This window comes from Scyliorhinus canicula, chromosome 9 (genome assembly GCF_902713615.1).
Source record: "Scyliorhinus canicula chromosome 9, sScyCan1.1, whole genome shotgun sequence".
Lineage (NCBI taxonomy): Eukaryota > Metazoa > Chordata > Chondrichthyes > Carcharhiniformes > Scyliorhinidae > Scyliorhinus > Scyliorhinus canicula.
The window spans coordinates 177946305-177963545 of record NC_052154.1 but is presented as its reverse complement, the minus strand read 5'-3'; the positions used below and the strand labels follow the sequence as shown (position 1 = coordinate 177963545).

General features: G+C 43.9%; 1 protein-coding gene across 4 annotated transcripts in view; it reads left to right on the top strand.

Moving 5' to 3' along the window:
- The window catches only part of LOC119971929 (leucine-rich repeat-containing protein 4C-like), a 1202445-nt gene extending 1187718 nt beyond the window's left edge, over positions 1-14727 (top strand). For all 4 annotated transcript variants that reach the window (XM_038808271.1, XM_038808269.1, XM_038808270.1 and 1 more), the window contains one exon: positions 12747-14727. In XM_038808271.1, coding sequence (XP_038664199.1) covers positions 12795-14717 — 1923 coding nt within the window. In that variant the 5' untranslated portion in view covers positions 12747-12794 and the 3' untranslated portion in view covers positions 14718-14727. The remainder of the gene's footprint in view (positions 1-12746) is intronic.
- Positions 14728-17241: the final 2514 nt, after the last annotated feature.

Genomic DNA, 17241 nt, shown 5'->3' with positions numbered 1-17241 from the left:
TTTTAACGTGGGGAGGGAGATGGGAGTTAATAGTCGGAAAGCCAGCTACAACACACCAAGTTCCAGGTTTTGCCAAAGTGAGAAACCAATCCACCCCTCGGAATTGAGGCGACATTTTTAATAATCTATTTAGACTGCAAGCCTTGAATCTAACCTATTTTGCCAGCTCGGTTTCCTGGGTATAAGGAAACTAACAGCTCCAGGAAGACCAGGGCATACTTGCGGAGGAGGAGAGTGCCTTTACAGCAATCTCGGGCACACCTCCTCTTGACCTACAAAAATATACTCACTATTTAGATATCCCCACCCACCAATATAGCTCCTTAAAATTGACCAATTAGTCATTTGCACTATTGCCACCTTATGTGGCTCAATGTCAAATTTTGTTTTTTCTAATGCATCTGTGAAGCCCCTTGGGATGTTTTATGTTTTGTGACATTAAAGATGTTATTTAATTGTAAACTGTTGTTGAAATTAAACTATGAGAAGCTAGAAAACAAATACTTTGGTAATTATTCTGCAATTCATTTCTGCTATTTGTATTCAAGGTGTTAATCCATTTAGAATAAATGCACACAGCAACATCATTTCAGAGCCACAAGGATACATCAGATTTGGTAGAAAACACCTGGATAGACATTAGAAAATAAATGGTACAGTTCTTAAGTGGATGCAGGTACAGAAAGACCTGGGTGTATATATACATAAATAATTGATGGTGGCAGGACAGATTGCGAGAGTGATTAATAAGTCGTTCGGCACCTTGGCTTCATCACAAAAGCCAAGGTGCCGTACGATTTATTAATCGCACAAAAGTGAGCAAATTATTCTAATTTGTATAAAACACTGGTTTGGCCTTAACTTCAGCATTATGTACAGGTCTGGGCGTCACACTGTGGGAAGGATGTGAAGGCACAAGGTATGAGAGATGGTGCAAATCAAATTCTGGAGAACCCATGTCATAGCATCCCTACAGTGCCGAAGGAGGCCATTCGGCCCATTGAGTCTGCACCGAACCTAGGCCCATTCCCCCACCCTATACCCGTAACCCTACCGAACATTTGAACACTAAAGGAAAATTTATCACGGCTTGCACATCTTTGGACTGTGGGAGGAAAACCATGCAGACATGGGGAGAACATGCAAACTCCTCACAGCCAGTCATCCAAGGTCAGAATCGAACCCGAGTCCCTGGCGTTGTGCTAACCACTGTCCTTCCCTGACATTTTTTCGCTTTCCGACATTACACCTGATCTGTCATCTTGTTGCCCACTATTCTAACCTATCTATATCTGTGTCCTCCCCAGAGCTCACCTTGTCCCCAGAGCGTTTGTCTGTGCCTCTGTCACCAATCCAATGAGTTACCCCAGCTACGCCAGTGCCTCCCCTCACAGCCAGCAGCAACCAAAATAACGTCCGGATAAGGCAAAAATGAAGGACTACCCAGCAAAAACAAAGAATGTAGAGAACATAATACATGTGTGAAGGCCGCCTTTAATATGTCAAATCCCATAACTCCATCTGACCAATTCATCAACCAGCTGAAGCTGTTGTGGAAGTTAACTCCAAGACACAATCTCGCCCAGGTATTAATTTGGTGTGAGGCCAAAAATCAGTTTTCCAATGTTGGGATGAACTCTCAGAACTCTGTTACCTGGACTTTAGGCAGGCCTCACAAAATGGGCTGCATATTCTTAACCCATAAAGCGATCGGCCGCATTACCCATTTGAAAAGTCCTGCAGGATTCCATTAACACTTTTTTGTTTTTTGGGATCAATTTTGAACCATGCTTTCAGTGGGTAAATGTTCATGGGAGATGGTGGCAGAGTGGTGATGTTACTTTACCAGTTGTTCAGAAGGCCCAGGCTGATGCTCTGGGGACATGGGTTCAAATCTCAGGGCTGCTGGTGGAATTTAAATTCAGTTAATAAATCTGGAAGTTAAAGCTGGACAAATTATCATTGATTGTTGAAGTAAATGGCTTAAGGGGAATCCGAGGAGTTAAGACAGACATTTATTCAGCAAAACAGCAGTATTTGCACAGGACCCAGTTACACATCTCCTGGTCCTCACTCCTTTCTGTCAGTTGCCATAGCAGCTGACCTGTTATAATGGTGTTGGTTAACTCACAGCCCAATCAGCACTAGGGAACAATCATCCCCAGCTGGATGAGTACCATGCAGGGTTATAACAACACTCTCCAACCCCCTCCTTGCCCTCCCCCTAAAGTCCAAAACTGATTGAAAGACGGTCAAGAAGGAGAGGGCAGGGAAAATAAAATTGTGAACAAAGGACAAAAAACAGTATCTGTCCAACAAAATGGGCAGACAACAACAAAAATAAAAAGCATTCCAGGCCAAACAAGCTACCACAAAAATAGGGGAACCAGATGGTCCAGTCATATACCCCACCAAATATTACATCTGGCCCAACGCCCCCACGGACCACACAAAAGGCGGAGCCACTAACAACCAAGCCAGGAACAGTACGCACCATAGCGACTGACCCAGCAGCCGAAGGCCTTATCAGCACCACATCACTTTCAGCCACAAAGGGGACTGGGTGGGGGATCATCAATTCCCAACACTACACCCCATATACCCCCAAAACACTCACCACAGCATCCACAAACAAAAAAAAGGGAATTAACCACACCCGCCAAACATTCAGGGGCTGTCAATTAAGAATTTATATAGTACCAATTCAATCAGGCACATCGCACAAAACAAAAAACACATGGTCCACATACCCCAACAGTGTCTGTGGCACAAAACCTGCAGCCATGCAGCAGCATCAGTACCCCAGTAAAATACTGCTCAACTCATCATCCCTACCATCATGGAACAATATTTGTTTATTAAACAGTCAACAGTAGCAAAGATTTGAAAAACAACTATATAACATTCCACACATCACACTAGCCATTAAATAACAAAGAAACGTCACTGTTCCATATTGGTACCAATACAAAGCTATACCAGCTCATTTTCACAAAAAAAAGCCAAACACACAGTACGTGTTACCATGTCCAGAAATTTGTCGTAGAAATGATCTGTCCATCAATGTGCTACTTGTTCCAGGTATCAGTGCTATTCTCTGTCCAGGAGTCGGGGTTGTCAGGCCCCACCCACACGGCCCACTCTCACCAGAACCAAACCCTGGCATCCGCATATTCCACTGGCACTTAAGGTGCAGGTGAACATCTTTGACTTCCAGCATGTTTATCCCACGGTTCATGTGCCAATTACATGCAGCACACACCACACCAGCGACAAAGGCATCAGCATTCTGCAAAGCATTTCTGCAATGCCAGCATCAGATGGCCCATTTGGATCAATGTCTCGCACCAGGTCCCGCAGCATCTTCTTGCTTCAAACCGGTTTGCCTCTGGACTCACATGTCCCGCTGAGCCTGTGTTCCAGGACCTACGTACCTTCTTTCCGGCTACAGAAACAGAACAAAACAGCAACAGCAGCCTCCAGGCATTTGCAGCCACCAGCAGGAGTAATCAGCAAACACAACCCACAGCTATAATAATTTTCATTAAAAGTCCATCTGGTTTAATGCCTTTGGGGAGTGAAATTCCTAGGGTGACTATGTGGTAGAATCTTAACTGTCCTCTGCAATAGCCTTGTAAACCATTCTGTTCAAGGGCAATTAGGGATGGGCAACAAATGCTAGCCTTACCAGTGATGTCCACATCCCACTAATTAATAAAGAAAAATAAGTTATTGGAATTAATCAATAGAAGAAAAACAGTACTTGCCTTATCTCTTTGACTGAATTAGTCCTTTCACGTAACTTTTCACAACAATGATTCTACCCTAATGAAAGGTCATTGACCTGAAATGAGGGGTGGAATCTACCACTCCAAAATCTAAATTTGTTGGTGAGCGTGGAAATGCGAGTAATTTCCACTGGGGATCCGGACGGCTGAACACACACACGCTTAGGAACATGGAAGCAGGAGTAGGCCATTTAGTCTGTCGAGCCTGCCCAAACATTCAATTTGATCGTGACTGATCATCTATTTCAACGCCACTTTCCCGCATTAATCCTCTTTGTTATTAACATGTAGAAAAATCCCTATCTTGAACATAATCAATGAAAGAAATTCCACAGCCCTCCGGGAGGACAGAATTCTAAAGACTCACAACCCCCCTTGAGTGACTAAATTCCTCCTTATCTCAGCCTTAAATGGCCTATCTCTTATTCCGAAGCTATGTCCCCCGGTTCTAGACCCAGTACCCAGGGAAACCACCCTACCTACATCTACCCTGTCGTTACCTGCAACAATTTTGTATGGTCCAATGAGGTCACCTCTCATTTTTCAAAACACAGTGTACTATTTTGACATTTTGAGTTCCTGACTTCCTCTGCTTGACTTGAAAGTATGTCTCCATGACCGATCCATGGACCAAAAATGATAGAGCCAAAACAAAAGAAATAGGAACGAAGGGAATCAACAGAAAGGGCCCTTACAACAGTAGAAGAGGTAAGTTGTCCATGTGTCCAGGATTACAGCATTTTCCGAAGTGACCATAGCGATTGACAGGAGCCTGGGTCAGTCTTTCAATTCTGAAGTCAAGGATGCTCAGTAATCTGACCAGATATTTCAGAATACCAAGTTGACCACCTTTTCCAGCGTAACTGATAAATTCTGCCTCACTGACTCCAACAAGGAACTTTCTCGATCTGATTACGAGTTCGGAGCTAATGCAATGATGACGCTTGCGGAAAAAAAAAGTGAACGTCATCCATTTGTGGCCACCATTTAATCCAAGTTCCGCCAAATGACAAGTTGAGAAGGGGTAGTAAATGTAGTTCCTGTATTGAACGTTGTCACGTTGACCCTGTTAACTGTCTCCATCTAGTTTTTTTTCTTACCCACTGAAACGTATTTCATTTGGTAAAATATTTTAAACTCAACAGGGCAGACGAAACTAATTTAAATTTCGGGCAGATCTCTCAGCTCAAATTAATTTTTTATCTGACAGTTAGGTTTCTCCCAAGGTAACACATCATTATTAAACTGACAATTCTTTCATGGGCTCTGCCTCATATTTAATAAAAATCTCAGCCTTTGTAAATGAGTGACTATTCAGCAATGCTTCACAAAAGAAAATAATGCATAAGGTCCAATAACCAGCTGAGTATTTGAATAATCTTTCACATTTGCACTGTGCACAAGTCTGCTAAAACTACAAAAGTTACCATGATCTGATCTGTTGTCCACTCATTTGTTCAAATGCTTCCTTTAAGAAGACTGTGCTCATCATATCGCTCCATAAGTGTGTAGAGGAATCTTCAATCCCCAGTGGCAACCCCCAGCAACCCCACACACAAAATGGCGATATTATTGCCCAAGCTACATTCTGCAGTGCTATGTTACCACCCACCCAGAGTATTTCTCTCTTGGCATCTGGTGGGAAGGGGACTCTTGGGTAAGGACTAGGGGGACAGAGGGAAAGACAAAGGGTGCGATTTAGTGGGAAAGAAAAAGAGTCCCTCTCGCGAGACATATCGGCCTCATCATACCCTGAGTTGGGCACGACAAGGCTGATCGATCGTGCCAAGATTACATTAAGATAAGTGTATTTCAACTATTGGTATCTTGATGGTATCTTAAAAGTGTGTTCTCAGGTTGTGGATGAAACTGACAATGAGGGCGGCAGGCAGGATTCCCTTTTCTCGCTGGAGTAGAGAATCCCGCCACCAGCAAATGGCGTGCCGCCGAGAAACTCACATGTTGGGGACCAGAACATTCAGCCCATGATGTTCAATACCAATCCCTACCTCCCCTGACAAGATGTTAGAATCATAGAATCACTACAGTAGAAAAGGAGGCCATTCAGCCCATTGAGTCTACACCAACCCTCTGAAAGAACACTCTCCCTAGGCCCACACACCCACTCTATCCAAGTTACCCAATAACCCCACTAACATTTTGGACACCTCGGGGGTGTGGTGTTCTATGTGTTGCTAAGTGCAGGATGGTTGGTGTAGTGTTCACAAAGACCACAAAATAGCTTTAACTTGAACAAAGCTATAAATTTATTAACACTAATTTGGATTCAACACGTACTCCTAAATAATACACAGTTGAGTATTAACATATAATCTACACTCATATACAACTAATCTCTGTACTGTTATAAACTATGATCTGTTCTTACTCACACTATCTTTGCTTCAGTCTGTCTCTAGCGAACTCCTTCACTTCTGTCCCCACAAGGCTTAGCATCAATGTCTTATATACTTGTAACTCTCGCTCCCTCTAGTGGCTGTTCTAGACATTTCATTACCCCTTGCAGTTCTCACATTTATGCTAATCCCATAGGGGGCAATTTATCTTGGCCAATCCATCTAACTGCACATCTTTGGACTGTGGGAGGAAATCTGGGCACCTGGAGAAACCCACATGCACACGGGGAAAACATGCAAACTCCACAAAGGCAGCGACCCATGACTGGGAATTGAACCCTGGTTCCTGGTGCTGTGAGACAGCAGTGCTAACCACTGTGGCACCATGCTGCCCATTTGTGGGTTTTACTTCTTGAATGACTGCTTGTCCTGATAATGTATTCAAAAAGGCATTGTGTAGGGAATTCCAGGATTTTGACATTGATATGTGGTGCATTCATTCTCATGGGGTCTCTCCCCTCTTTCACTCATTTTAAATAATATCCTCCCAGTTTGTTTCCCCTGTCCATATGTGTTTAGATGCAACACACCTTGGTGTTTAGTATATTTGTATTATATTCTTTGTCGCTTCTGTTTACGTTCTCCTGTTTCCTGGTAAGATATTCACTCGAATTTGTTTTTAACCTTTTTATCGCTGGGTTTGTCTACGGGCTCTCTTTCTTCCCAATGACTGAACTTATGGCTCTCCTGATTTTGCAGGAGCTGGAATAATTCAAATCGCTCTGGTTTTGATAGTTTGCTGTGTAGCTCATGATACTTGACAGGCCGAGCTGCAAAAAAAACCAGACAAAGCAACTACTTGTGTTTAATTTGGAGGGGCCTGATTAAATTTAGTTGAGGAGCAGATTTTGTAACAATTGTCTTTGGAGAACCAAACGTTGATGTTGAATTTACGTTCAGATCGAATATGCAATGTCTGGGCAAAACCAGACTGGGGGCAGCCAGACACTAATTCTGTTCGACATTTCACTTCAGATTATATAAACTGTGACCATGCTTGTCTATTTTGGGGAATTTCATATGTTGGTTAGGAACAGGTCTGTTCAAAGCTTAAACTTTTTATCAAATTGAAGCCGCAAGAAGTGATTGCTGTGAAAGGCAAGTGATCAAAACTTAACATACGCCACTGTTCTAGAAAACATGTAGAAAACCCTCTCCATCATTAAATAGCCTGCTGCTACTACAGGCCAAGGAACATACCTTTACTTCTCTGAGGTACTGTAAAACACCCAGCACCTATGGGACCATCTTCCAATCACCAATAGGTAATCTAGATTTCTATCCTGGATTTATTAGTGACATTCTTGTATTTATCACTCCCCCACAAGGGGAAAGGTACCATGTGTACCTTATATCATAATTTCAGCAAGCACTCAGAACCTTCAAAAGGGGTACAAAAGTAGGTGTATAATGATGGAACAATATAAGGCACTGGTGAGGCTCCAACTGAAGTATTGTGTGCAGTTAAGGTCACCAGTTTACAATAATTTACAGTAATCGCTCTGGAGAGGGTGCACAAGACGAAACACTAGAATGTTGCCAGGGCTGGAGAAATGTAGCAATGAGGAGAGATTGGAGAGGTTCGGTTTGTTTTCCTTGGAACAGGGAAGGCTAAGGGGTGACCAGATTGAGGTATACAAAATTGTGACGGGCAGAGATAGAGCAGACAGGAAGAACCTTTTTCCCTTGGCAGAGAGCTCAAAGACCAGCTAAGTGGCAGAAGGATTTACAGGAGATGTGAGGAAAAGCCTTTTTACGTAGAGAGCGATGGATGTCTAGAATTTGCTGCCTGAGCTGGTGGTGTGGGCAGAGACCCTAAACTCTTTTAAAAAGTACCTGGATCCACACCTTAAGTGCTGCAAGTTGCAGGGCTATGGGCCGGGTGCAGGAAGGTGGGATTACAAAGGGCACTTGGTCTCTTTGGGTTGGCATGGACAAGATGGGCTGAATGACTGGCTTTCTGCACACACACGGGAAAAAAATGCTCAAAATTTTAAAAATGATCCAGCTGGAAATGGAGTGAGACGGTTCAATGTAGTCATATAATAATCAGCTTAGGAAAATTTGCTGCACATTCTTTTTGCCAATCTGATATTAGGCATCTCTGCATTTGTAGCCAAGAGGATTCAAACCTGCCAGAAAAAGGCTAAAAGGTACATGTAGGATTGTTGCTTCATTTGGCTTCAAATCTTTGCAAAGTGTTTGCTGCTGGAGCAGTTGACAGACCCAGTTGTGATCAGTAAGCGCGCTCAATTGCAATCACTGAAAGAAGAAAGGGAATGTGTGGTACAGTAGTAAAAGACCTGGAATTGTTACCCAGAATTCCACCAAGTGGATCAGGTAGAACATAAGACATGAGAGACAGAAAATAATAAACCAATCACTTTATGCAAAGCTTGCCAATTATATTTTCCTGAACATTTAGCTCAGTGATTCAAGATGCAGAGTTGGAAAATGGGAATATTTGAACTGTCTCTCATGAAATAAATATGGAAGAGTTCAATAAATACCTGCTTTAAAGCATCTGTTACTCCAGTCAAACATAGTGCAATCCACATCCAGGGAGACACCTGTTAAGTTGTTGGCAATAAATTCCATTCTCACCACGGAGAGAGAATTTCAGTGCTAAATGTTTAATGTTTTAGGAGTGCTATGAGAGTGCACTTTCTTGAAACATTGAAAAAGACTCAACTGAAATGTATACAGTTCCCAGGAGGCTCCTGAACATTTCAAACCAACTTGATGCTGCACTGAGATATGTTGGCATACATTGCCAAGCCAAAGGGGTGTGAGTGTGATGGCCGCCTTCAGGTAATCTCTCAACGTTGTGCGGGCAATTTCACAGCCCCCATTCAACACAGGCGCAAATCCCGTTATGGCAGGAATCTCTCGTGAGAGGGCTATAACTGGATTTGCGCTGAGGAGATGAGATCCTCCCCAGTGACGTAATCAGGTTTACACCCAGTGAGGATGTGGACCTGATTACCATTCATTTACGTGCATTTATATATTCAATACAGACCTAACGTCATATCTTCTGGGAATGTCGTATGTTCCCGCCTGACGGTGTGACGTATCGCCGATGTGAATCATCACTGGTCTCCAAAACCAGAAACCCAGATTCGATAATCATGCCAGGTGCTCCCGGAGGCCAGTGTAATCTCTGGGTGGTCAGGGACATGACAGGGAAGTGCCACGGCACTGTTACTTGGCAGTTGGCACTGCCACGGGGCATGGCCTACAGGGGCGGAACCTTAGGTATCCCATGGCGGGGGTTTGCTTCATGAATCGGGGTTCCTGGTGTCGGCGCATGGGGGTGGGGGTTAGGCAGGTTGGGCGGTGCCTGATGGAGACGATTGGGGGGGTGTGGGCCCCGGGGGCGGAATTTCAACGTTGATTTGAGATCAAGGCACCCTTTAAAGTTGTTGCTCTGGCCTCTGTGGAGCCGGGATTGCTGGCATCTTTACTCCCCAGCCCTCACAATGTTGATGCAAAACACGCCTCCACCTGTTTCAGAATAGCAAACTATGTGAAGATCTGAATAGAAAAACTGCCTGTTCCTCTGAGGAGAAGCGCGTCAGTTTTCTGTCTGAACCTGCGGCTGGATTCTCCGCTGGCTGGTTTTGCCGGCAGTGTACCCATGCCCGGGGATTTCCCGATGGCATGGGGCTACTCATAATGGGAAACTCCATTGGCCGGCTGGCGGGCTATAAAATCCCACTTCTGGCGGGGACGTGCGCAGGACAGAGAATCCTGCCCCTGATATTTTCCCAATTTTTGAAATAATTCCGCCTCAGAGCAAGACTTGGATCTAGACTTTGACTGTTACTCTCGTGTCTGTGTGAAATTGTAACTACTTAGCGAAAATGCAAAAGTCATCAGAACCACTCCAAATTTACATTCAATTGATTAAGTTTGAACAGTGAGAAACTTGAATTTGAATCAACATCAAACAAAATTATTTATTGTGAAACCTTCTTCAGTGTATGACTCATAAAGCTGGATTCTGCGTTTGTGAGATGGTCTCCCACCAGAACTGAGTTGTTTCTGGTTTACGCTGGTGCTCGGAGCGGTGGCCAGAAGTGATTCCCTCTCCCTTGCCATTCAAATTCATGCATAGCGAGAAGTGCAAGGGATTCTGTTCCAGATCCCGCTCTTGGGCTGCCATTTTGACCGGGCGGCCCGATAGGAATGGACAAGCGACTGGCCCCCCTACTCCTAACACAGCAAATTCTACACCCACCACCCCACCCTCCCTGCTGACAAGTAGGGACAGCCCTACTTGCTGGGTCACCTGAAATGAAGCATTTTGAAATCACTGTAATAATTACAGCCAATAATTTGTTTTTTTTGCATGTTGGTGATAAAAGTCACCTCAATTTTACTTAAAACCAAAGCAATGTTGCGTGCTAAACCTCCCCCTTTAGTTTCGCTGTGTAATATTATCTTGCACATTGGGAGAATTTTAACCAAAAAATAACAGGCAGGTTTGAGGCAATTGGGACAGATTTCCGACGCAAACCCACATCCCACCTGCCCACTTTTAACTTTAACAGGGGCAGGAAGGTGGAGGTGCACTAATTAAAGGAGGCAGTTGGCACCTTAATTATATTGATGATGTCGCAAGCCTCATAGTTAAGCACAAAGTTGAATGACAATGGACGACCAAGTTTCCCAGCCTTGGGAATCCAGCAAATATGCTCAGGCGAGAACTTTGTCGACCACCAGATGAGTATCCTCACGCCTACTTCAGGTGTTTCAGGAGGTGAGACTGTCTGAGCAACCCCTTGATCTGGCAGCACTCAAAACCTCGGCCTTCTTGAGGCTTTCTATGCTTCCCCCCACAACCCCCCCCCCCCCCCGCCCCCTCAACCCCGTCAACCACCCACCCCAACCGCCACCTAGTTATGCCTCTGGGCTCTCATTCCACCATTTTCTGACCACCAAGGCCTCCAATCCCCTCTCCATCCCACACCACCAGTTTCAAATTCCCCTTTCCGCACTCCAACATCTGAGGCCTCTGAACTTGTTCTTTCTGAAAGCCTTCAGTGCTGCTAGGCACCTGACCTCACACCAGGCCTCTTATTACTCTGTGTCTCCTAGACTGTAATCTCCTTTTCTATACCGCAGGATGATCCCTTTGCCCCTCCGTCTATCACTCCCCAACCCCTTCACACCTCTTCCTGTGCCCAGCAGTGTAGACCTATCTGCTGTAGCAATCTTCACCAACTGGTTTCCCATCACACTGGATTAATGAAATCATTACAGCATATAGAATTCTTATCGTGCAGAAGGAGGCCATTCGGCCCATCAGCTCTGTACCAACCCTCTGAAAGAGTACCCTACTGAGACCCACTCCCCCGCCCTATCCCCGTAACATTATAAACAGCACCTAACCTACGCATCTTTGGACTGTGGGAGGAAACAGGAGCATCTGGAGGAAATCCCCAAGGACTGGAGGAGAAAGTGCAGAAGAAGGCCATTCAGTCCATTGTATCTGTGGTAGCTCTTGTTAGGAACAATTTAATTCTGCCACTCTCCCGCCTTCTTCCCACATCCCAGCTCAGAAATGGGGAAAAATCTTCAGCACAACAGGAAGCTATCCTCCCCATCCTGTCTGCGTCAGCTGTAAAATGATCACTCCCATTTCCCAGCACTTGGTCCGTAGCAGGCTTGCAGGCAAGCCTATCAATCAGGGTCCAGGAAGTCAAAACCCAGGCCATTGTGTTGCATCTTTTTATTCTTAGAAAGAAATGAAAATCACTTATTGTCACGAGTGGGCTTCAATGAAGTTACTGTGAAAAGCGCCTAGTCGCCACATTCCGGCGCCTGTCCAGGGAGGCTGGTACGGGAATCGAACCGTGCTGCTGGCCTGCTTGGTCTGCTTTAAAAGCCAGCGATTTAGCCGAGTGAGCTAAACCAGCCTCAATAAGAGTGTTGTTTTCAGATGATTAATATCACTTTTGAGATGACAAAGAAACCTGACACAAATACAGAATGTGTTTGTGCAATGATCCTAATACGCACGGCATTCCAAGCCTTAAAGGTATTGAATTATTTAATTGCAATTTGAAAACTTAGGACATCGTCAGTATACCTTAAAATTGTATGATGGTAAATGTTATATGATTGAAACAGCTATGAGCATTTTGGAAAAGGAAAATTAACCGTGGGTGCTTTGAGCCTTCAGGGGATGAGTTGTGCCTGCCGGGAATGAATATTATACTTGTTGTCTTATTTAGAAACAAAGATATGAAAAAGATATAAAACTTCTTTGGACGTTTTAATGTCCTATTTGTGTATTTATGGAATTGCGGTGTAGTTCAAATGTCAGTTGGAGCTGAATTTAAGGCAGCTCATTTATGTTTTATTAGAATGCAATGGGAAAATATGCAGGAATATTATTAAAACATTGAGAAGGGAAAGCACTAAACAGTGGGGTGGGGGGGGGGGGGGAAAGCACCATGTGATGAAATTACTGAATGATTTAGCAGTATGCTGATTCAGAATACTAATACATTTTTTTTATTTTTCTCTTCAGATTACAATAACAAACAACTCAAGAAAACAAACATCCAATAAATTATGAATGTTGAACAAGATGACATTGCATCCACAGCAGATGATGATAGGTCCAAAGTTTAACAGGGCCATACTCGACCCCTTATTTGTCCTGCTGTTGGCTCTACAACTTCTCGTGGTGGCCGGCTTGGTCAGAGCTCAGACCTGCCCTTCCGTGTGCTCCTGTAGTAACCAGTTCAGCAAAGTGATCTGTACACGACGGAACTTGAGGGAAGTGCCAGATAGCATCTCTATCAACACGCGCTACTTGAACCTGCAAGAGAACGGGATACAAGTCATCAAAGCTGACAGCTTCAAACACTTGAGGCACCTGGAGATTCTGCAGTTGAGCAAGAACCACATTCGGCAGATTGAAGTTGGGGCATTCAACGGTCTGACAAATCTCAACACCCTGGAGCTGTTTGATAACCGCCTGTCCACCATTCCGAGTGGAGCATTTGAGTACCTCTCTAAGCTGAAGGAATTGTGGTTGAGGAATAATCCAATTGAAAGTATACCATCGTATGCTTTCAATCGAGTCCCTTCTCTTCGGAGATTGGATTTAGGTGAGCTAAAGAGACTTGAATACATCTCTGATAGAGCCTTTGAAGGCCTGTCAAATTTAAGGTATTTGAACCTCGGTATGTGTAACCTTCGGGAAATCCCAAACCTCACACCTCTGACAAAATTGGAGGAACTGGAACTATCAGGGAATCGGCTTTCACTCATCCGACCGGGCTCCTTTCAGGGTTTGACAAACCTGCAGAAACTGTGGATGATGCATGCTCAAATCCAGGTGATTGAAAGGAATGCCTTTGATGACCTTCAATCACTAATCGAGCTTAACTTGGCACATAACAACCTGACTTTGCTGCCTCACGACCTCTTCACCCCCCTTCACCACCTTGAGCGGGTCCACTTGCACCACAACCCGTGGAACTGCAATTGTGACATCTTGTGGCTGAGCTGGTGGCTGAAGGAGATTGTGCCCTCCAATACGACGTGTTGTGCTCGTTGTCATGCACCCCCAAGCCTGAAAGGGAATTATATTGGGGAACTGGATCAGAACAAATTTAACTGCTATGCTCCGGTAATTGTAGAGGCTCCTACAGACCTCAATCTAACAGAGGGGATGGCTGCAGAATTAAAATGTCGAGCATCAACCTCCATGACCTCAGTGAGTTGGATTACTCCAAACGGCACAATAATGACTCATGGGGCTTACAAAGTCCGGATCTCTGTGCTTAACGATGGCACGTTAAATTTTACAAATGTGACTGCCCAGGACACTGGTTTGTATACGTGTTTGGTGAGCAATTCTGCAGGGAATACGACAGCCTCAGCTACACTAAATGTGACTGCAACAGAAAACAGCACCTTCACCTATTTCACAACGGTCACCGTGGAGACTATGGAACCATCTGTACAGGTACACACGACAGATGACAAATTTAGACCGACGCCGTTCAGCGACTGGGACACGACATTTGTGACGACCTCCTTGACTCCTCGGAGCACCAAGTCAACGGAAAAAACAATCACTGTTGCTATTACTGATGCGGGAGGGAATCTCATGCCAGGCTTGGATGAGGTGATGAAAACCACAAAGATAATTATTGGTTGTTTTGTAGCCATCACACTGATGGCAGCGGTGATGTTGATCATTTTTTACAAAATGCGCAAGCAGCATCACCACCAGAATCACCACGCTCCCACCAGGACCATCGAGATTATCAATGTAGATGATGACATCGCGGGAAGTACTGCCGTGGAGAGTCACCTGACCATGCCCGCGATAGAGCATGAGCATATGAACCACTATAACTCGTACAAAGCTCCGTTCAATCACACCACCACAGTAAACACAATAAACTCACTACACAGCTCTGTGCATGAACCATTATTGATGCGAGTGAACTCTAAGGACAATGTGCAAGAGACACAAATATGAGATGGTTGGGGGTTGGGGGGGGGGGGGGGGGGGTGCGGGGGACACAAATTTACAAATGACAAACAGGACAAGGCTAATTCTACTGTTTAAAAGAAGTGTCTTCAAAGAGGTTTATTTATTAAAAAATAATTCTATTGTGATCTAAAATAGAGACAATTATGTGTATTCTAAACACTGATTTGACATACAATGCTGCGCCCATTAATTTAGCCATCACCATGTTTTTCATAGGGGATTTTGATTCTCTAAGGGACTATTCAGATATTTTGTAAGAATTGCGTTTCACATGGGGTTTTTATGGTGAATTCTAGTGGTGAGATTCGGTCTGTTTTGTCTCTTTCTGTTATTTCATGAGCTCTTACAACTGGTAATGACAGGGAATGCAGTATTAGAGGTAGATTTATATTAAATCTTTTATTTTCCATGTATCATCTTGTTCTATATTTACAAACAGAATCATTCTGTGAAGATTGCTTGTAAAAAAATTACAAAAAAATCCACATACCCATGATCTTTTAAACAATTATAGATCCAGAATTTGTAGCTCAAATACTAAATAAGATTATAAATAAACTATTGTTGGTTTTCAGTACCTTCAAATATCTAAATTAATGATTCTGAAGACAGAGTTCAACGATATATTTGCAGTATTCTGTAATGTGTTAACCTAAGTTTGAGGGAATCACCAGTATCATTTTGGACAGTTCAAGTCTTAATTGAACCAATAGGATATTTGGATTATCTTTTACATTTTGTTTAAGATGCCACACAAGGTTATGGAGATATGGCAATTGTCATTCTGGTCACAAGAGATGCTTTAGAAAAAAAATGGCGGAACCAATTATAATTTTTTCTCTATACTTCCCTAAAGTTTAATTCTGGATACTCAATACAGCAATGCTGTCAAGCTTCCTGAGCGAGCTGTCAGAAAGTCAAACAGGACCTGCATGAAGATGGCATACAAAAAAAACAAGCTTACTTCACATTAAAGGCTATTCCATTGAAAAGTGAGGTTGCTGGACTGGTCGCCATTGTCACATCTGGATGAGAAGATTGTACATGTAACTTCTCTGTCAAGGGTCATACTTAATGCTATTTCTGTTCATGACTAACGTTGAGAACACGTCATTTGAAATACAATATTTTGTTGCAATCTTAACATTTTTGCTTATCCCAATGGACTGTGAAAGTCCAATTGTCCAAATCAATGTTAACTCAATTTCGTGCAAAATGGTTTTCCAAGAAAATCTCTGGCCTGTTGTGTTTTTCAGCGTTTATTAGACAATCTCATTTAAATATTATCACTGTCATGAAGCCATCATCACCTCCAAGCTCTCCTTGAAATCAGATACCAACCTGAATTGGACATGTATTGCTATATTTTATTGTTATTCAGTCAATATCCTGGAATTGACTATGTTGCAGCATTATGGGAAGGCTAACACAAGAAGGTCTGTAGCAACTTAAGGAGGTGGTCCACCTCCATCCCCATCTCCACCATCCCCATCTCCTGCACTGCCACCATCACCATCTCCACCATCTCCACTGCCACCACCACCATCTCGACTATCAGCATTTCCACCATCTCCACCAGTGCCATCTCCATCATTGCCACCATCACCATCTCCACCAGCACCATCTCCACCACTGACACCATCAGCATCTCCACCATCACTATCTTCACCATTGCCATAAACACCACCTCCACTGCTACTATCATCACCATCTCCACCATCACTATCTCCTCCACTGCCACTAACTCCACTGCCACTGCCGCCATCACAATCTCCACTGGCACTAAAACCATCTCCACTGCCCCCATCACCCCCTCAGAGCAAATGGGGATGAGCCCATCCTGCAAAAAACAAAATAAATCAATTAGTTTCATTTCATTTAAGGCTGCATAGGTAATGTCCACCACCTCCACGGGGGCATTGTGTAACAAATATAATTGAAGACAATGTGTTACCTTCACCCCTTGATGTAAAATGAAGGTAATCAATTTTCTACTTCCCGTTGAAGTTCGAGTTCACTAATATATAGAGTGAAAGAATGGCTTGGCAGACTTTCAAACCTAAGAATTTCTCTTCCACCAGCCTCTAGTTGAAAGAACAGGGAAGGCATTAAAATATAAAAGGACAGTTGTCATGTTGTCAGGGTACCACAGAATCTCTTAATCTATTGGGCAGCACGGTAGCATGGTGGTTAGCATAAATGCTTCACAGCTCCAGGGTCCCTGGTTCGATTCCCGGCTGGGTCACTGTCTGTGCGGAGTCTGCACGTCCTCCCCGTGTGTGCGTGGGTTTCCTCTGGGTGCTCCGGTTTCCTCCCACAGTCCAAAGATGTGCGGGTTAGGTGGATTGGCCATGCTAAATTGCCCGTAGTGTCCTAAAAAAAAGTAAGGTTAGGGGGGGGGGTTGTTGGGTTACGGGTATAGGGTGGATGCGTGGGTTTGAGTAGGGTGATCATTGCTCGGCACAACATCGAGGGCCGAAGGGCCTGTTCTGTGCTGTACTGTTCTATT